The 21,072-nt window shown below is 46.8% G+C and overlaps 1 protein-coding gene across 2 annotated transcripts in view; it reads right to left on the minus strand.

Moving 5' to 3' along the window:
• LOC129380923 (uncharacterized) overlaps positions 1–21,072 on the minus strand; it is a 32,675-nt gene that overhangs the window by 7,391 nt on the left and 4,212 nt on the right. For both annotated transcript variants that reach the window (XM_055063226.2, XM_055063225.2), the window contains exon 3: positions 14,717–15,079. In XM_055063226.2, the coding sequence (XP_054919201.2) occupies positions 14,717–15,079 (363 nt within the window). The remainder of the gene's footprint in view (positions 1–14,716; positions 15,080–21,072) is intronic.

Consider the following 21,072-nt stretch of genomic DNA (forward strand, 5'->3'; position numbering starts at 1 on the left):
AGAAGTCTGGGCGGGGAGCAAAAAGATGCGAGTTCGAAGAGTAATTGTTCTGTACTATTCCACTTGCCTCAATTAAACACTTATATGAATGTGAGTATCCATTTCCCTTAAAACTTCAATGCAGCTGTTCATCTTTTTTTAAATACTCTGAACTTGTTTACAGCGCTACTGCAAGAACAAAATTTTATACAGGAAATGGATCTGTACCTTTTGGCTTTGCATGTGGTGTCACCTTTTACCTATAGGGTCAGTACTTCAACAAATAGGGAATGCTATCGTTTTCTTTGCACGGCCATATTATGAAAGCATGCAGTACCCGCAGTAGCTTATCCCAATTGTTATTAATCCTTTTACAGTCCTTAACCATAAAAAAATTAGAACCTTCCTAAAATTACCAACATTTTGCATCTATTGCTGTTTGTTGATGTTTTACGCTGATTCAATCCTAGAGGAACCATGATTCCATGACTTCGGTGGAGTACCTTTACACGGACTTGGTGTCACTTCTTGACCCCATTGTAGCAAGACTTCTGCTATACAAATATTGAAAAGCTGCACTATACGCCTACTACCGTAACACAGTTGGCAGCTTCGTGTCTTTTGGTGCTGGTGTTTTACAAGCCTAGTTATGTTTTACTCTAAGGAACTTGCAGAAGTGCTGTAAATGGAGCACGACGTCAACCCAACAGTGCTCTATGCCCCAGGTCTGAGGATTGCTCGACCGTGTTTCGAAGAGACGTAAGTTTTATCTTTTGGCTGCACAATACTGGGGGAAGTGGCCCCTTGCAAAAGGCAAAAAACAGCACGACAATGCTTTTAGAAATATGTGGCCTAAACTTCATGACAGAAATGCCAATAGCTGGATGAGGTGGTAAAAGTTCACATTATTGTTATCATCAGATGTAAAAGCATTCACATCGACAGTGTAGCAATATTACGAAGAGAACACTAGTATCAATTGTGAACTTAGGCATGATATCTAAAAGAGAGCACTATAAATCGCACAGTTTTGCAGCGATGTTAATGCACTTCTAAGGACAAATTGTCATTATTTCTATGAGGCCTTATGAAGTATGACACTACCATATTGTTCTTTGTTTTACAGACAGCCACAAGAGGAAGAGGCTGAGCCTGAAGCTGAGCCCGAATCTGAGCCTGACGCAGTACCCTGCACTTCAAGGCAGCCTCCCAAAAGGAGAAGTGACGGGCCACCTATCACATTGCTCCTGGAGAAGTTAGATGCACTAAAAGAGAAGAGGGCTGCCCGACACGAAACCAAAATGAAGTTTATGGGAAGATTTGTTTCAGCATACGAAGCAAATAATAAATAGTAGACTGCATTTCTTGCACATCAACTTTGCTTAAAATACTGTACGCATTTCCAACCAGCAAGAAGGCCAGAAGGGAGCCATGTGCCAGAACAGCGACATGAGAGCCAGAATAAGAGAAAGGTACAGCATCGTGTCGATACATTTATTTTGCCTCTTAGATGGAATCCTGTCATGTGTAGAAAGAATACAAGTGTATTTTACCCATGAACAATTGTGACACTGCACCGCGCACAATTCAGCACTGATTTTCAGCTATGGTCTTCTTCCGTTGCTCACATGCTGCACGGGCAGCTGCAGTGCTCTCAACTGCATTGGTGTTTTCTGACTCCTCCATGTCGTCATCTCTGGGACGGTCACTGGGGTCACTGAGATTGTCCCGCTTGTTGCAGCACAGATTGTGGAGCACACATGCCCTCAGAATAATCAGGCACGACCTGTCAATGGTATCCGCGTCAACGAAGTACAGCCTACGGAATCTCTCCTTCAGGAGACCAAAGGCATGTTCAATAGCGACGCGTTGCTGGCTGTGCTTCCTGTTGAATTATTCTTTGCATCTGGGAAACGTCCCTCCGTTGTCTTTATATGGTGCCATCAGCCAAGGCAGAAGCGGGTAGGCCGAATCTCCTAAGATTTAGTCGGCGCCGCACTTCTGCTCGACGTCACTGAAGAAGGGGCTCTCCCTTAGCACACGAGCGTCATGTGCCGATCCGGAAAATCCGACAAACGCGTTCAGAAAGCGGCTGTCGGCATCGCAGATCCCCTAGATTATGAGGGACGGGTACTTTTTTCTGTTATATTGCGACGCCGTCGATTCACTTGTTCATTTGATCTCTGCGTGGCTGCCGTCGATGCACCCTATGGTATTTCTTGCGCCCTTGCCGTTGCTTCGAGCCAGAAAGCCTGCTTTGATTTTTTGTTGTTCTTGCCCCGTTGGCCACACGATCACATCTGCGCTTATATCGAACAGGAAGTCCAATACCCTTTTCTCGCACAGGGACACCAACGACTCTGACACATCGAACGTGTCGGCAATTGGGTACATGCTGTTTTGTGTGCCCAGGTAACTTAGAGCGATAAGGCACGTCTTCTCGCCGGGAATTTGTGGCCGCCCTCCTCGAGACGTTTGGAAATGCGGAGAGGACTTAAAGCGCGCCGACAGTTCTTCAAATGTCTCTCGGGATAGTCGGAACAGCCTCGTGAACTCGAACTTGAAATACCGTGCAACTACGTTCTCGTAGTACTTCGGAATTCGATTCCGGTCTGTCCGAATCAAGTGAGTTGCGGCGAATGTCAGCACGGCGTCTGTTTCGTCATCTTCATCATCGGAAGAGTCCCTGAACTCCATAAAAAGTAATTCTTCACAGTCGTCCATGGTGGAGTCGATATCTGACTGAAGTCTCGTATAATGCACGAAAACGACCGCACAAAAAACCAAACTGCAACTGCAACAAACGACAACACTCGCTCATGGCGGCATGCAGACGATAAGGCCTGCGCCTGCACACGCTCGATTGAAAATTGCCGCACCTATTAGGCGTGGCGCTGCTGACGCGTTGCACCTACACCACGGAACTGAATTTGCACCGCGATGGCACCAGCGGCACTTTTGCAAAAGTGGTGCTGTGAACCAGCACTGAATCGGATGCAGCTAATATTTCGCACTTCTTAAAGATCGGGGTGCAACCACACGTGTTACAGTGGGCAACCAGATGACTGTACGGGTTTCCTTTTAGTGAAGTGGCATGCTCGCGCAGGCGATCATTGTCCGATATAGCAACGTTTACAATCAAGCGGGATTTTATAGACGACCTGCGTTGTAGTCAATAAAGCCGCGAACATGGTTCTTGTAGCAGCTTATGCGCGCGACAGTAGCCTCCCTATTGACTATTTTGCAAAACCCGCTCGGTTTATTAGGGGCATTGAACACCACCCTCACTCCTGCCTTGGCCGCAATTTTCATAATGTTATGGGAAACACGGTGTACATAAGGGATGACGCCAAGCCTAGGGCCCAAACAATGAAACGTTCTTTTCCTTCGAGCGCTTCCTAACCTTACGTGAGGCCTTCTTACAGCGAAGGACCGATGGAGGAAGCAAGCGTACTCTGAAAGCTCCCTTCACCCGTCCTCACGTAAGGAGCGGTTGCCGCATGCCTTGGTTCGAGATTATCTCTTAAAAGCTTTACGTGAACACCATTATTCAATAAAAAATGTTGTATCGTCGCACAATCTTTAAATTGAAGAGCTAATATAGAGAAGCGTGGACGCTTTCTTCTAGTTTTGTTTACTAAACTTTAAAAAAGTAGCGCATTACAGTGCAAAACTTGATGTGCTCCATCAACGCTGGCACGCCGGCGTCGTGCAACGCATAGCAACGCTTTCATGCCGCACGCGTGACTAAAACGAACATGCCTGGCAAGACGTACCGTGCTCGCGCTTCTCCGCAGGTGGGCGACAGCGCGCATGCGCAAGCAAAGGTCACGTGGTTAAGCAGTGAGGTGAAGCGCTCGTTCAGGGCCAGGAGCGGCGTAAGGACGCATGAAGGTAGCTTTGGAGCTATCTTATGCTGAGGAAGCACCAAGGAAGCCTTCACCGAGGGCCCCTCAGTAAGGAAGCTTTCAGAGTGACATAAGGTAGCCTCACCGCAATGAAGGCTTCCTTACTGAGGTAAGGAAGATTTCATTGTTTGGCCCTAGATCTCGAAGGCGGTGAATGCATAGTTTGTTTTCCGGCGTTCTTTAACTCTTTTACAAGGCCACCAGCAACACTGCACAACACGCTGGTCGGGTAGCCTGCTGATGTTAGTCTGTTCACTTGCGCTGAAAAGCTCTGTTCAACAGAGTGTTCGCACGAGCGCTTCAGAGCAGCTCGCAAACATGCCTTAGCGATGCCTCGTTTTACGAGTTTGGATTGTGCAGACGAAAACGAGAGAAGCCCTTTCTTTGAGCGAGGCGAGTAGCTCCAGCAAACGTGATGAGGTTTAAAAACAATTTCAAAGTCTAAAAACCTTAAACTGTCATTAGTGGGCTCTTCCGTTGTTAATGTAAAGTATTTCATAATCTCACTGAAGGCGTCAATAATTGTCTTGGACAATTATTGAAGCCTTCAATTATTGACCCCCCCCCCCCCACCCCCTTCCGACACATACACCTAAAGTGCCATTACGAGAGTTTTCTCACCCACATCATTTGAGGTTTCTTTGGACTTTCCTCGACCTTGTAACTTGAAATTTCACCGGGGCTTAAGGCTTACAGCATCATTGTTGGCGCGGACGTGCACAGCTTTTAATTCATAGTTTCGCTTCATGTCTTCGAATCCTGGCAATAGGAGGACACGCACATTGGAAGCCCTAGCGGCGGCTGCCGCAACCATATTTTCTCACTTCACCATTGTTTTAAATTTCCACTGTAAACACCATGCACATACAAATTATTTTTAAACATACACACAGGACAAAGTTTATTATATTTTTGAAAGAGATGAAGGTAGCCAATTAAGAATTATTTCTAAAAGTATGGCTTGTCTACGCCTAGAGAATAAATATGTTGCTCTATGTTCACCACGCTTCAAATCGCTTCGCGTGCTTCTTTATCATGAAAAATATCTATAGCCTTCCGTGACCCCTTCGGCAGAGTTTTATCAATGGCGTGTGAAATGCACGTGTATGTTTTGCCTCAATATCGCTTCTCTTTCCAGTAAGCAATGCTAACGACTCAAGAAAAAAAAAAACATTTCTAATAATTTACAACATTTATAAGCGATGGAAACATCGTCACTTGCATGCAAAGGTCATAAATATATACAGCGTATCCCAATTAACTATCATGCACCAAGATTTTAAAAAAGAGCAATGCGTTACTCGAAGAAAACCTAGTGCATATGGTTTGCAGTACAGTGAAGTAGCTGCCAGTAATTTTTTCGTTACTGAAATTTACTTACGTAATTGTAGTTAATTATCGAACTCGAGACGTACTATCCTGATTACCAAAGTGTCAATGAGGCATTTGAAGGCACAGCCAAGGGACATCTATCTGCGGTATCTTCAGCGACGTACTAATTGCATACTAATTTTTTCCAGCTGATCAATAAACCCCGCGAAATGTGGAGAATACCACGTGACTGCGCTCCCACCCGGATCATAAAGCAGCGCCCTCGAACAGGCTCTTTCTGAGTTATCCAGAACGAAATAAAGGAAATAAAGAAAATCATCTTCATCGAGCTAGTGCCTTATCTGCCGCGCCCCGGCAGAAGTAACACGTTGCGTTTGGTGTTAGTTGGAAACAAGCTGTGATAGCTGCTATCTTAGCGTAGATAAAGTGCACGGATTCTTTTTTTTCTTTTTGTCACAAAAGGTATCACCAGAAAATCGAATTGACAACGTCAGTGCAATGATTTAAAGGTGCGTTTTGTTTCGCCCAAGTCGCCATGTCTTTTTCTAATGAGCAGAAGGTAAACATGATCCTTGCCTTGGAATCTGCAAATGGCAACAAGAGGAACGCCGCAAACATATATATCAGTCATGGAAGTGTGGCGGTGGACCACACGCATCGACTATCATCAAAAATTATCAAAACCTGAGCCACACCGGCAGCTTCAAGAAACAGCGGCGGAGGACTCCACCTTTGAGTCCTTGCCTACGCACGGATGTTCTAGCATTTATGGCGTCAAACCCTCATGCTAGGCCGCGGGACGTGGCCGCCCAGGTACCATTTTCCAAGTCATCAGTTTGAAGGATTCTAAATGACGGCCTTTCACCCGTACGGCCTTAACCAGCATCAATGCTCAGAAGATAGGGACCTGTAAAATAGTCTAGATTTCTCGAATTGGGTCCTCACAAAGCCGATATGTCACCGGACTTTTTGAGCAACATCATGTGCACAGATGAAGCCAATTTTTGCAGAAATGGCCAGGTAAATTAAACATAATGCACACTATTAGAGTGACTCCAATCCACTCCATGGGTAAAGCGCACTCGGCACCAGTACCAGTGGTCGTTCAATCTGTGGTGCGGACATCGGTCCCATCTTCTTCGATCACACATTGACTGGATATAGTTACGTGAACGAAATCCTTGAAGGAGTGGTGGATGGGTTTCTCAGCGAAGTACCGCTGTGACATCTTCCACTTCTGTAGTATCGGCACGACGGAGCACCAGCACACAGCAGCCGACAAAACTGACTGGGTGCGACTTTTCATGCGCAATAGATTGGAAGGCGCGGACCTGTAAATTGGCCGGCTAGGTCACCTCACCTCTCTACACTCGAGTTCTTTGAGGTTATCTGAGAGATCGCGCTTACATGATCGAGACGGACATCACATTAGCTCAAGGCAAAGATAACGGACGACTGCCGTAGAATTCTGACGTCAGTCATCAAGAAAGCCCCTGAATATGTGATAAAGTGGACACAGTGCTGCGTATCTGCAAAAGGAGACCTATTCGAACACGTCCTCTAGGCAGTAGCTGGTGTTCGACGGAGCTTACGACTTCATAGGTAATAAGGGCACGCTGAAATCTGATTTTTTTTTTAATTGTGGAGACATCGTGATTGCCACTTCGGCTCAAAGTCGTATATTTACTTTCTTGAACGCACCGGTTTTGCCTTTTCTCTACACATTGGTCGCTTCCCGGTCTGTTTATTTCGCTTTTATTTTTTGGACACGAACCTGTTCTTGCAGCACGTATACACTTTCATGAAAACCCGCCGTGGTTGCTCAGTGGCTATGGTGTTGGGCTGCTGAGCACGAGGTCACGGGATCGAATCCCGGCCACCGCGGCCGCATTTCGGTGGGGGCGAAATGCGAAAACACCCGTGTACTTAGATTTAGGTGTACGTTAAAGAACCCCAGGTGGTCGAAATTTCCGGAGTCCTCCACTACGGCGTGCCTCATAATCAGAAAGTAGTTTTGGTACGTAAAACCCCATAATTTAACTTTCATGAAATAAACCGGTCACGTTAATTTGGATTTGGTTCGAACCAAGCTTCTGGCGCAAAATATAGCTTCGCGCGTACTCTTTCGATGTGGCGCGAGCAAAGCCGGGATTTTGAAACATTAGTATGCCTATTCCATTGCTTTTCACATTTCGTGCGCGGACAGAGCGGCGCTTCGGCCGCGTTATCAAGGGGCTTTTGTTATCAATGTGATCAGTCGGCCTTGAGAGACAGTTAATAAGGGTGATGTAGAAATGAGAGGAAAGAATAGCTGCAAAGCCGCGAAACCTGCTGTTGGTGCTCCTTTCGTCCCATTATCAAGGGATGCGCTGTTTCTTCGGGCTTTCGACGTGCAATGCAACAGCTTTCAATCAGCTTATTTGAGGGTGCTGCTTTAAGATGCGTGTGGGAGCGCACTCACGTGGTATTTTTCATACTTCGTGAAGTTTCTTTGCCATTCGGAAAAATATTGTACGCAATTAAAGCGTCGCTGAAAACACCGCAGTTAGATGTCATTTTGGGGGCCTACAAATGCCTCATTGACAGTTTGAAAATTAGGACAGTACTTCTCGAGTTAGATAATTATTTGCAATTACCAAATTAGATCTCAGTAACGAAAGAATTACTGGCGGCTACTCCACTGTACTGGAAACAATATGCACTGGGTTTCCTTCGAGTAACGCAACTGCTCTTTTTTTAAGTCTTAGTGCACGATAGTTTGCAAACACTGTATAATTAACTCAGTAACCGAAATGAGGCCAAGCTGGATTCACTCGAAATCAGAATGAACAGCAATCATGCGCAGCAGCAGTTATACTCGGGCTTACAGAAAAAGAACAAAGAAGAAAGAGAGACTGCAGTTTCGCCGGAAAGGCGCAGCAGTATTAGTGATAGCCAAGTATGCGACAATTACACGAAGGAAGATTACACCACCGAGATGACTCAGGCTGTGAAATTGAACTGTCTCCTAATATGAGGTCTTGTATATACTCACATAACGCCGTCCCTTCAGCGCTCAAGCACACGTTAACAGCTTGCCACACCTTCCATTATCTTAACATGTTCGACTGCCAGGTCATACGTTTGACAACATCAAAGTAACGGTAATACAATCAGGCGTCAAATCGCACCATGATTGAGAAGTACGAGAATCCTTTCCCATTCACAAATTTAACACTGTGTTATCTGGTATCAACGAGAGCGTAGGAAAAATGCCGTTCCTTTGTGCCATATCTTGATGTCTATGTTCTTGTACAGAATTGACAAAGCATGCCAAATCAATTTGTTCCTAGTTTTGCCATGTCGCAATTGATATCATTCTGTAACTTCATGTACAATCATCGTGATACCATAATATTTCATACATATCATTTATCGTGCTAAAGTTATACTTACTGGCGCACTTTTTCTGTTATTATTTGCAAGTGTACACGGGCATGTACTGCTGATTATGCCCACGTGCGCATGTCCATAAAATCGGGTGCGCACTTCTATATGTGCTTATTCTGAAGAAGGCCATGCCACGGCCGAAACGTAAAAACATTCAAAATGCAATTTTCGTAAGCGTGCTCCTTCGTTTCTTCAACTACCTATGCACCGGACCTACAGAACTTTTCCCTGAAAAAAAAAAATATATATATATATATATATATATATATATATATATATATATATATATATATATATATATATATATATATATATATATGGTGTTCGGAGAGCTGGTCGGGTCGTGTCTGTGCTGGTCTCTAATGAACCTCTTTGATGCTACCTTGGGTGGGTACGCGCTAGTATGTGTGTGCCGCTCTTCAACGAACTTCTTTGATGCCAACGTGGGCAACTTGTGTTGCAGTCCAATGGCGGAGTCGGAGCAAGTTTTTCTGCTCGTTTCGGAGCAAGTTTGTTCCAATGACAGAGTGAGGGCAGGAGTAAGGTGTTCCAATGAGAGAGTCGGAGGGGATTCAGAGCGGGAGTCGGTCCGTGGAGCAGAAAAAGATGCTCCGCCAAAATCGGCGGAGTGGACCGGAACTCTGCGTGACGTATTTCCTTTACCCCGTTTGTCTGCTGGGAGGCGCCACCGGTCACGACTCGCGAGGAAGCAAAAGCTGCTGCACGCTTGGCGAGATATCCATTCCACGCTTTTAAAAAAACAACAGGTGAACGGCGCTGAAGAGACAAGTGACCGGTGCGGCGGTGCTGGGAGCAAACAGCGGAAGGAAATGACAACACGCAAGGTATCCTGGGTAACTCGGTGATAGAACTTCCGCTTCCGCCTTGCTCCGGCGGCGCAGGTTGTGTACCACTCACGTATCTGGAGGCGTTGCTCTGCGCCAGAGTCGAGTGCTCGCTCGCGGAGTCCGTCGGCTGCTCCGACTCCGCCATTGGAATTCAACATAGGTGTGTGCCACTGGGAATGTGCTACTCTACGATGACGAAAAAGATCCCGTAAATATATCCAACGCTGAGCGGAACCGACCTCACGTCACGAGGGTTCTTCAAGGACAGCGACCCGATGCACTATAGCAGGCTGCGCCATAAATGCGCCGAGTATGTGCCGCTGAGTGATCGGCAAGCGAGGGAACAATGCTCTGCGTTCGTAGGCGCCACGCTCGTTGTGTCGGAGGCCACGCGCGCACTTTTCGGCAGTGCCACAAGATTGCGCGGCGTGTCTGTAGAACGAAGCGCGAAAGAGGAGCCCGCTTGCCGCATGACGCGTTTCTCAGCGTTCGCACGCGCTGGCGCGCCATGCATTTCGGAAGCACACACAGCCTTCGCGGTGGCGGGTTCCGCCGCCGCGAAAAAGAGGGCTTCGAGAGTTCTTACGGAAGCTTATGGCTCCTCATACAGAACTAGTTTCGACAGTGGCAGTACGTCGTGTCTCTTTATTGATTCAATGCTACAAGCATTACCGTAGACAGTCATGGTGCGATAGGTTCTGTCGCAATTTTCTTCCTTTCGGTTTCATTATTTGCTGTTCGATAGTGTTCCATAACTGGCTTCCTCTCCATTCCACCCATTGAGTACGCTGTCTCTCCAACTTTATGTTTAACGCCCTTTTCTCTGTCTCTGCGTTGTTACATTATATTTACGTTGTATATGTGTTTATTTACTGGGTACGCAAGACGGGAAAGGTCGAACTTGTTGCGGAGCATAGAGTTTCATATTAGTATAACTAGAGGGAAATCTGGCGCTGCGATCGTTCAACCATCATGGGAATGATGGGAAGTACAGGCTTGGCATTTTGTTGACTGGCGAACTAGTCTACAAGTATTTTTTGGCAGTTTTGGTTTCGCTTCAAGCAGAATTGCTATAACCTGCAGTGGGACAGTGCAACGCAAAGCTCTCTGCCTTTGTTATGTTGCTCGAAGTGGCGACAGCGCACAAGGCCAGCGGCTGGGACAATGTTTGTGTCGCGGTGTGGAGTCGAAGCCCTGACGAAAAAGCGACGGCATTGTAAACGTTGAAAGAACATGTTTGGACCATTTGGACCTTGGCTTCTTAAGTGTGTTAGGTTGCCGCTGTAGCGTTACGTGCTTTATGAAACTTCAGAATAGCAAAAGGAAGGCACTACTGATACAAGACATAGACACTTCTAGTGGCTTGACAATCAAATTTTATTGAGGGCTTTATTATACATTGCTTGTCTATGTGCTCATTGAAATGCGTGTTTTATGACTTCGAGAACAGAAACTTACTTGTGGTAGGAAAGGTTCCTGCTTCCTGGCTGTATTCTAGTGTCGCAAAATTGGCAAGTGCAAAGACACGCCATAACGCTTCGGAAGCGGTACGTCAATGGGTTATTCCACGCCAACTGTCCCAACCTTGGCGCTCGACGATGAGCTATTTCTTTGAAAAAATTGAGAACTATCTATTTAAAACAAGAAGTCTTTCTGGAAAACATTTTTGCGAAAAAAAAATTACAGAAACAAAAAATACAAATACATGTGATGTAGGCGAGTTTTTGCCATCAACTTGAGAGACTTCGAAAAGAAGGCTACCCTCAGTCTGTCTTAAATGCCGTGGTCGAGTCCCTCCTACAGAAGCTGAAAACTACCGCTCCGAGTGGGAAAACGCACTCGAAGGAAAGGGAGCGAGTAAAGCCAGAAGTAGTACCTTATGTGCACCGTGTGAGCCATAACCTCAAGAAGGTTGCTACCAGATATGGCATTCCGGTTGTCTCTTCGGCTCCCAACAAGTTAGCTCAATTGTGCCCCCGGATCACACGCGAGGCGCCGCGGGGCTGCCAGAAGCAGCACGCCAAACATTTCAGGGACTGCGTTGAAGGGGTGCTCTACGAGATACCCCTAGATTGCGGCAAGTCATACATCGGACAAACGGGACGTTGTATTAATGACAGACTGAGGGAGCACGCTAATAGTATCGGTAAGTGTGACAAGGCGTATCTTCCTGCGCACTGTAAAGCCTGTCGTTGTACGCCATGTTTTGAACAAGTATTGACTCTTGGCAAAAGTTAGGACCAAACTGCAAGGGAGTTGTTGGAAGCGTTTTATATTAAAAAGAGAGGGTCTGATTGTGTCAGCGATACATCTATCGCATTATATTCCGCAGAAATGTGCTTTATCCAAAGTATGTTATCATGACCATGTTGTTCTGCCACACCTTGGTTCCCTGCGCATGAGCGGAAGTTGTCTTTTCTTCTATACGTTTGTTCAGGCTGTCATTAAACAGTTGGTAGTTTGGCGCTTCACAGTCTTCCTTTCTTCTGTCCCTTTCAAAGAAATGTGTTTTGCGCCACAAAGTATACCTTGGAAAGCTAAGCACCAACTTGCCCAAGAAGAAGTCCTTTTCGTCATTAAATGTTTTGGCATGCTTAAGTTCAAACTACTGCATTTAAAAAGATTATGCAAATAAATAAATACGTTTAGTTGCTCGCCCTCTCTGTCTTTCTTGTAGTTAAATGTTAAATTCAGACCGAATGAGGCAGTCCGCTGACCTTTGTGAAGCGCAGGATTGAACATCCAGTCTTCGACAACTGAAGAAAAAAATGGGAAGGCTCGTTCGAGCTATCGACTGTAAAAAGGTTGCGCCTCGAATCAGTGGTTCTGCAGCTCGACGGAGCAGATGGGCGCGAAGTTTGAACTTGCATTGTTAGGAACCGCCGGAATTGTGGGCTGCCGACGCGCGTCAAAGCAAAGCCTACGAAACTTCTGTAGCAGTTTTAGTGAAGCAGACGCGCTCCTTCTTTTTTCCGTGGCGCCGTGATTGCTTGAGTGTATATTTGTATTTGTATTTGTATTCTCCAACCTTCAGTATTTTATTTCCTTGTATTATGACCGCCTGATAAGAAGTATCAATAAAGTGTTTAATATAACAAGCTTGATGATAACGATTCTATAACTCAAGAAATTGGTTTATTGCCATACTGCTTCTTCATTGTCGATGCATGTTCAGGACTTTACAATGTCATTACTAAAACAATGACACGACAAAGTCCGAAGGCTATCAGCTTGAAGGAGCTCGTTAAGTTAAGTCAAGAGAACGTTAAGTCAAGCCAAAGTGATATATAGGTTAGTGCTCTAGAACTGCTAAGGCGTCAATATTATCGCGAACAAAGCTTTAGTAATCGAGGAATTGAGTTAAACGCAGGACACGATTATAGACTAACCCGGAACATTCAAGTACTAGCCCGATGACGAAGGCACGAAGGCAAACCTCATATTTCTGTCACTAGCACTCAACCACTCATCACAAGACAATGATCGACTTGCATTATAAGACGAAAGAAAATGTTACTTGTCTAGTTATATTTGATCTTCAGAAAAAAATATTTGACGTTACCCTTGCCAACGACGCGGGTGGTCGAAAGGTTTCGTTTTATCCACCCTGCGCCGCCTGCGCTTTCGCGTTTCAGTGGCTTCGTTATCGCGCAGTGCTGCCCTGGTTTTGCTGGCTCGCGAAACTCTCACAAACTGAAAGTATCGGAGAATGCCGCGTCGATGCGATGGTGCGGGTTTCCGGAACGGTCCGCGCCAAGTGACCAAGAGCAGCTGCAGCGACGGATCCAACGCACTATCTTGGCTCGATTTCTCTATGGCCGGACGTTTGCGTTTTTCGCAGAAAACCGTAGCGTCGTCTGTCGGGCACCGTTTTAATCAGCGACAGTGATGGCGTATGGAACGTCACCACTCCCCGCTCGAAGTCGGCACACTTGAATTGCGCTAAAGGTATGCGTACCCTTTAGACGCACTTTTCTGGTAAATTAAGTCTTGTCGCGAAACAAGCGCCGCGAGGTTTCTGGAATGGTATTTCAACAGTCCCCGTCAACGTTGCATTTGCGTTTAGCGTCCCTTTAAGAGCTTCTCTTTCTGCTTCAGCTGCCGATGTACGCACAAGCCGTCGACGCCGAAGTTGCGGCCGCCTGCTCGCTTGCCGGCGTACACGACAACCTCGAGTTTTAGATGGAGCGTCGTACGCCATCGAACGCTTCCTCTCCATTGCGGACTCCCGGGTACTGACAGATGAGCCGAATGAGCTGACTGCGAAACTTAACCGCAGAAATAAAAGATGGCGCTGGCGCGCTGCCACGGAGGAACACGGAGGAGCCAGCCGTGACCGCGCTCCACACGTCAGTCGGTCAGCTCGCATCATTATCTGGTAGCGGCACCCGAAACATTCGTTGATGCGCGCACCGAACGCGATTGCTCCTTGGTTGGAATTTTGTTTTTGTTTTTCTTTCGTGTTGTTTTTGTTTTTGGGCTGTCAAGTTGGGGGTGCGGCCCCTACACGGGTATATGCGGTATATGCTAGAGGACTTACGTTCATGCAGATAACGCACACAGACCACCTTTACTGGCGCTACAGGTGTTAACTGCGCAAACATTCCGCGCACTGTCAGCTCCAAGCCATATCTGTATGACTGCAAACGCAGTAACCTTTATACTATATACAGGTACAGTTTTTTTTACAAATACGAGTAACTGTCCATAACCGCTTTTAGAAGAAAGAATAACAACAGCCACGTGGGTTTGGATGTTTTGGTCCTATTTCGTTAGGTCGGAAGGCAGTCTTGTGTTCCTAAAATTTACAGGGTTAATATAGACTTAACTTCAGCGCCAGGTGTCCTGTTTCCAATTCTGCAATTAACATAACGTCTGGCGCGCCCCAATTATCTTTCGTTCGCTCCTGTTTGTTGTACTCCGCCTGACGTCGGCTTTAGACCTGACGAAAATAATCTAAACATTCAAACACACGCGGTTATTAGTTATTTAGGCCAAAGAACATCGATTACCTTTAAAATGTGAATACGCGCATCTTTACAGCTGCTGCTATGTTTACGTTGTAGGGGCAATGACTAACGGTAGGCTGGAACGGCGTACTAAAAACGTTGTAATATATAACATTCGCGTTAGCGCCCAGCGCGTTGGATGAAAAGTCAGGAAACAAGCCTGAGCTGCCGTATACGTGTTTGGTGGTTAGGTCCGCTGCATACACCGTACCTAGAGCGCTTGAAGCCTCGGAGGGCTCGGATACGGCTGGAATGGGCACCGTTGGTTCCACTGGTAGTGGTCCTGCTGGAAACGCAGGTAAAGGCGACTCGTTGGGCAATGGCGGGGTCTGTGCTTGAGGCCACGGTGCAGTCTCCTCTGACACGCCTTCGTCCACGTCTACAGACGGCATTCTCAACGGTGGCGCTGACGGAGCTGCTGACAGCGGATCCTCGGGGGTCAGTTTGGCCCCGTCCTGGTCCGACACCGCCTGTTCATTCAGAACGCGCGTGTCGCCCTGTACTGGAACCCGCAGGTGGGACATTTGGCTCATAGAGGCCGTCGAGGTCTCCGAAACAGGTGCCGGCGCGGCTTCTGTATCGATGGAGAAGTCACACAAAATTCGAAGCACCGCGCGATGTTAATAATACGTGCATAGGTCGAAACTCAGGCGCTAATAGTTGCAGTGAAAATACATACTACCTGTACTCCGGTACAATAATTTTACAATATTATTGGTTACGACACGACTACGTGGCAATAGTATCGAGCTCATTACAAAATGAAATACCTGCCTACAATCTTCTGGCGATCATGGTAGAAGATGGAAAATTCTAAAATTATTACTTCACACCTTGTGACATGATTAATCAGTGCTATATCATGCATTAATTTGTGTTATCGATATTATTTTGCGTATTTTTTTTTCTTCGCGCTTTTACAGCGAAGCTGTTAAAGCGAACTCCGCAACGGTTTTCGTGCTATGGCGAGTGGTGGCGTGGTTCATACCAAATGTAAATGCAGCGCAATGCGTGTCTGAGTTGTTTTGAAACGTAATGATCAATTATTATAAAGTGATTATATTATGATGAACGATTATTGGATGTGGTCATCGCACATCACGTCCGTATGCGCCAGCGCTTCCAGGTTAGTGGGGTACATACGCAGCAACTTACATAATTCTACTAACGGTGTTCGTAAACTAGCTTACCTAATTTCTGTCCAACCTCAACTCGAGTACGCCGCACCTGTCTGGTCTCCCCATCAGAATCAGAATCAATTCAAAATAGGGCTGCGTGATTTGTTCCGCGTTGTTATGACTATACCACCAGTATAACGCAAATTAAACTCCACCTCTCACTACAAACATTACATATTCTTCGCGTCATTTCTCTATTGTCATTATTTCATAAATTTGTCCATAGCACAACGTTATCACACTTGCATATTGAAGTTCCTTATTGTAGGCCACGGAGATAGTACAACCAGTTGAACTTCATTTGCACCTACGGCAAAACACTAGCACTTAACTCGATCCCCCGCACTCTCAGGAGCCATTCATCTTTGGAACGAACCTTCTTGGTGTTATAGCCTCTGAGAGTCACGACGAAAAATTTCGTCATCTACTAATCATACATTCTTTTATGATAGCTCTACATAATTGCACGCCTTAGCAGTCAGTCCCCCCCCCCCCCCCCACCCCTTCTTTTTTTCTTCGGGTCTTATTTTAGTATTCTTTAAAATCCACTTATTTGTGCGTTTATTTATTGCACTCATGTGTTAGCTACTAAATCTTTCGTAATAGCAAAATGTCACGGTGTACTCGTTTTCATTCTTTTCTAATTTTTATAAGTGTTTCTAAGACAGTTTTCTTGCATTTTGCATTGCCCTGTTGAGTTTTATATTTTCTTAAATGTAACGACTTGTATATATTATCCGTCACTTGCCTTATATTGTTGCTATTTATGTATTGAATTGCAACTACCGTTATTTCTTATTAGTGCCTTCACGTTTTCTCTACATCACCATATACGTAATGCCTCCAGGGACCCCCCTGTAATGTATGTTAATAAGTAAGTGAATAAATAAATGTACTTTGTGTAGTGCTCATTCAAATAAACAAATCATTGCGCAGGCTTTTCTTCCGTATTTTTTTTACCAGCGATTATTTTTTTTTTTTCCATGTCGCGTTAAACCGGCTCCACGTTGAGAGAACGTGTCGTAAGCCTAGTTGGAACTTGCTGCGAGACATAATTGTCGCTGAAAGAATGCACGCAAACCAAAGACATGAAATAAAAACAATGACGACGGCCATGGGCGTTCTTCCAAGTGACTAGTTTCAGCGACGTACGAATCCAACAATAATTAATTTAATTAAGGGGTTTTACGTGCCAAAACCTCGACATGATTATGGGGCACGCCGTAGTGGGAGACTCCGGATTAATTTTGACCACCAGGGGATCCTTAACGCACACCCAATGAACGGTGCAGGGGCGTTTATGAATCCCGCCGGCATTCGATTCCGCGCCCTCGGACTAAGTATAGCGCAACGCCATAGCCACTATGCCGCTACGGCGGGTGAATCCAAGAATAAATGCACACATGATCGCACGCGCAAAAGGCGTCATTCACACCTGAAGAGACAACTGCAGTATTAAAAGAGTCTAATCTCAGAGTTATACAGCTGTATTGACGTATCACTTATACTTGCACCCTGTAACTTTTTACGTAATAGGCTCTCAATAATTCACGAGCCCCCCGGTTCTTGCTGCTGCCGAGAATCTTTATATCACGAAACCGGTCGCTCACGCTTGCAGCCCTTACAGGGCGTAGGTAGATGCGTGAGTTCATTTTATTTAAACTTAGCTCATGTTCGCTGGTTAATTCAGACATCAGCCAGTCGGTTCAACGTAGGACTTGCCGCACGTCAAGGGGATCTCATACACAACTCCCGTATCCCATTCGGCATATGCTGTGGCGTGTTTTTTTCCCACAGGCTTGCCGACTTGTTCCGCCACCAGAGGACGAGGGCAAAGCTAAGCTAGCTTAACAGGGACTGAGAAAGCGAGCTGTACGCCATACCTGCCTGCAACCATCTTGAGGTTGTGGGTCATCCTGTGAATACATGAAACCACTGCAGCTCTTAAGGTCCTTGTAGTCGTACTCACTCTCGCTGCTCTTCTCGATCGTACCTCTTACCTTCTGCAGGACGGTCTCCACCACTGAGGTCAACAACGAACCATGGAATCCTGCCATCTTGAAGCGATGCACCTCATTGTCGAAGACGCTTGCATCCTGAGCACATGATTTTCTGAGTGCGGATTCCAGTCAGAGCATGGCATTGCCCCGTCTATTTTAGAATGGGCTGAGTCATGTAGTACCAGCCCATTATTCGCCCGCGGCGAGTATTGCCAGTAAATATGCTTGCTATTAAATGCTAAACTTATGTCTAAGAACTGCGAGTTGTTACAAAGTGGAAGTTCGTGCGTAAAACAGAGGCCGTTCCCGTGCTGTCTAAGCATGTTTAAGTAGGCAAGGCTTTAAGAACAAAATTATAACCATCCTTGTTGATTATCGAAGTCAGGGCGAAGAATTTCTTCCCTGCCCATGGCACAAAGCCCACACGAACGCACGTTCTCCCAGGGAAACGCTCGCTCGAGGACCCCCACACGTGCAGGCTGCGAATACGTGCGATCGGAACCAGAGGCAGTTGCAGACGCTGCACGCCGCACCAAATTCGCCTGCGACAAAGTCCTCTTGAAAGTACGCGTCCCGCAAGTGGCCGCACTCAATCGGCGTCGTCAAAGGCCTGCTCGGCGGCCGTTCGGTTGGCCTGCCGTTGTTTTTCGGCCGCGCGTGTCACGTCGGTCCGTCGCTTCGCCTCCTGCATCGCTAGTTCGGTACGCATCGCATACTTCTGTAGTCTCTGCAGAGCCTTCGCGCGCAAGCTCACGTCGGCGTGCTTACGCATGCGGGACTGATCGCACGCGTCCAAGCGCGGATATCTGTTCAAGACCCTATATCGGGCGCTCTGGCTGCCTCACGTTTTCACGCGTCCGGCTACGCAGCTACGGCGTGGTACAATCAACACTCAGTTAGGCAGATTTTTACTATCTGCGCATGGGCTTTTTCTTTACCCTTTGCGTTCATCTAACGATACTAAAGATAAAACAATTGTGTTTATCAATATTTCAGCATTTTTAAGCACTGTCAGAAACAAAGTAGAAAACAATGTCTGTCATTGATGGGACGAGTCACGTGGGTGCACGTCTCTTGCAGAGGCAAACCTCACGGAGGAAGGAAACTAAGGAGAGGCCCTGACGTCACTCTTTGTGAAGCGAAAGTGAAGCCGGAATTTGGCGTTGCTCATGGCGATGCTCCGCCTTTTGGGCCACCCTCCTCTCTTGTTTACATCTTTCGCGAAACCACGCCGCGCTGCGCGTGGTGTCGCGCGCGCAGCGCGCGCGCTCGCGCAACATCTGGCAGAGCACGGTGCAGGTAACACAGCGCAACAAGACACGGTGACTAACGCAAACCCGCCCACTCAGCGCCTTTGCCACGGCCCGAAACCTACCAGAGCAACACGTGTGAGCGCTCAAAAACATAACAACGCCGCCATTGTGGCCCAGAAGGCGTGGCCATACAACAAAAAAAAAATAAAAAAGCAGCAAAAAAATGAGAACCTACTACGTCATTTCCGCCACACTTTTCTCCTAGCGCGCGGAGGGGGTAAGGCACGGGTAGGGCCTCTCCTTAGTTTCCTTCCGCCGTGCAAACCTCCATTCCTCGGGAAGCGCGGCAAATTCAAGGCGCACAAGTGCGAGCTTGCACATGTCGGCAAACGTAAGTGAAGCCTGGGCTTAAAACCTGGGCTTATGCTCCTTTTCCGCGTGATGTTTACGAGGGCCCATTGTTATATATACAAGTAGAGGTCTACGCGCAACAGAGCGCTGCTAACGCAACTGAGCCACGTCTGTTTATGGCGCACACAGCCGTACCGGCTAGTGGAGCAAGGAGAGAAGGCGCCAAGCCAGTAGCGGTGTGCGCGCGGACGCGTGAGAGCGCGCGCGTGCGCATGTATAGCAACGAGGGGCCGAGCCCACAGCGGTCAGCGAACAGGCGCATGGGGGTGCGCGGGCGTCGGCGACAAACTGTGACCTTGGACGGCCTCGCGTTTGACTCTGGCTACGATTAGGCAAACAAATGCTATGCATTTAAAACACGCCGCAACATATGCCAAATGTGATACATGAGTTTTGTATGATGTCCCCTGACGTGCGGCAAGCCCTACGTTGCACACACTGGCCGCTGAGAACCAGAGAGCATGATCTAAGTATAAAGAAAAATTAATTCTCGCATCTTCCTACGCACTGCAAGGACTGCAAGTGTGAACCACCGGTTTCGTGATACAAAGATCCTTGGCAGGAGCAAGAACCAGACGGCTCATGAATTAATGTAAGCCGATTATATAGAAAACCTTAGAGGGCACAAGTATAAGGCGATACATCAATACAGCCGTATTATATTCATTGAACGCTGGTTGTCTCGTCAGGTGTGAATGATGCCGTCTGCGCATGCGATCCTGCGTATATTAAGTTCATCCCTGAATTAAATCAGAAGTGCCGCCCGTGGTCGTCGTCTTTGTTTTTCTTTCGTGTCTGTTTGCGTGCGTTCCTCCCTGAATTAAATCAGAAGTGCCGCCCGTGGTCGTCGTCATTGTTTTTCTTTCGTGTCTGTTTGCGTGCGTTCCTTTAGCGGCAATTATGTCTCGCAACAATCCAGGTTGGAAGTCAGCCGGGAGTTCGTACGGCTGAGGCGGTGAAAGCAGGCGCCGTGGTGCTGCAACGCAGCCTGAGTGGGAACCGTCATTGAGAACGGCCAGCCACTGCTTCTGCGTTAGGGCGACGCCGTCAGCCAGCAAACAGACCCGTAGTACTTCCGAAGGGTGTGCAAACTCGCTTATACAGGGCGTTTCCTTTACAGCGAAGCTGTTAGCCTCTAGTTGCTCGGGATTTTTTGTGGGCTCGTGCTGTGCTCACCCGAAAACACTACCGCCACCTAGCGGCCGCAGTGACGCATACAGACCTCAAACTGCAGCTGGAAAAGGGTTTTGTCTTTGAGTTGACGCGTAACAGAAGTAGGTTTTCACGTACATTCAATTTACAATCCCATGCTACCATGTGTGCAGTTTCTGTGAAAGTCGTACTTTACGAATTTTCTGATGCAATTAGTTCAATAGGGCACCTACGCTTGGCGGAGGGCCTAGAAGGATGAGGATATATGCTGCACTTCCGCCCACGTGCTTTGTGGTGTTGGTGCTTGTCTAACGTCGGCAACAGCTTCGCTGCACATCTACTTTCGCAAGGTGGAATGGAGGCGGATTTTTTAGACCATACAGATTTTGTATAAAAAAGTAATGAGCACAGCTAACGTGGCGTTTTTGCAGACGAGTTCCTAGGCGAGGCGGACATATGCTTTGCCGCTAATAACGTGAGCTTAAGCAGATTGATTAACAAAAAATCTTGAATTAACATTTTTACTACTGCCTTGAGGGTAGTTGTCTAAATGGAAAATTTGAAGGCAGTGAC

The sequence above is a fragment of the Dermacentor andersoni genome, chromosome 1 (genome assembly GCF_023375885.2).
Source record: "Dermacentor andersoni chromosome 1, qqDerAnde1_hic_scaffold, whole genome shotgun sequence".
Taxonomy (NCBI): domain Eukaryota; kingdom Metazoa; phylum Arthropoda; class Arachnida; order Ixodida; family Ixodidae; genus Dermacentor; species Dermacentor andersoni.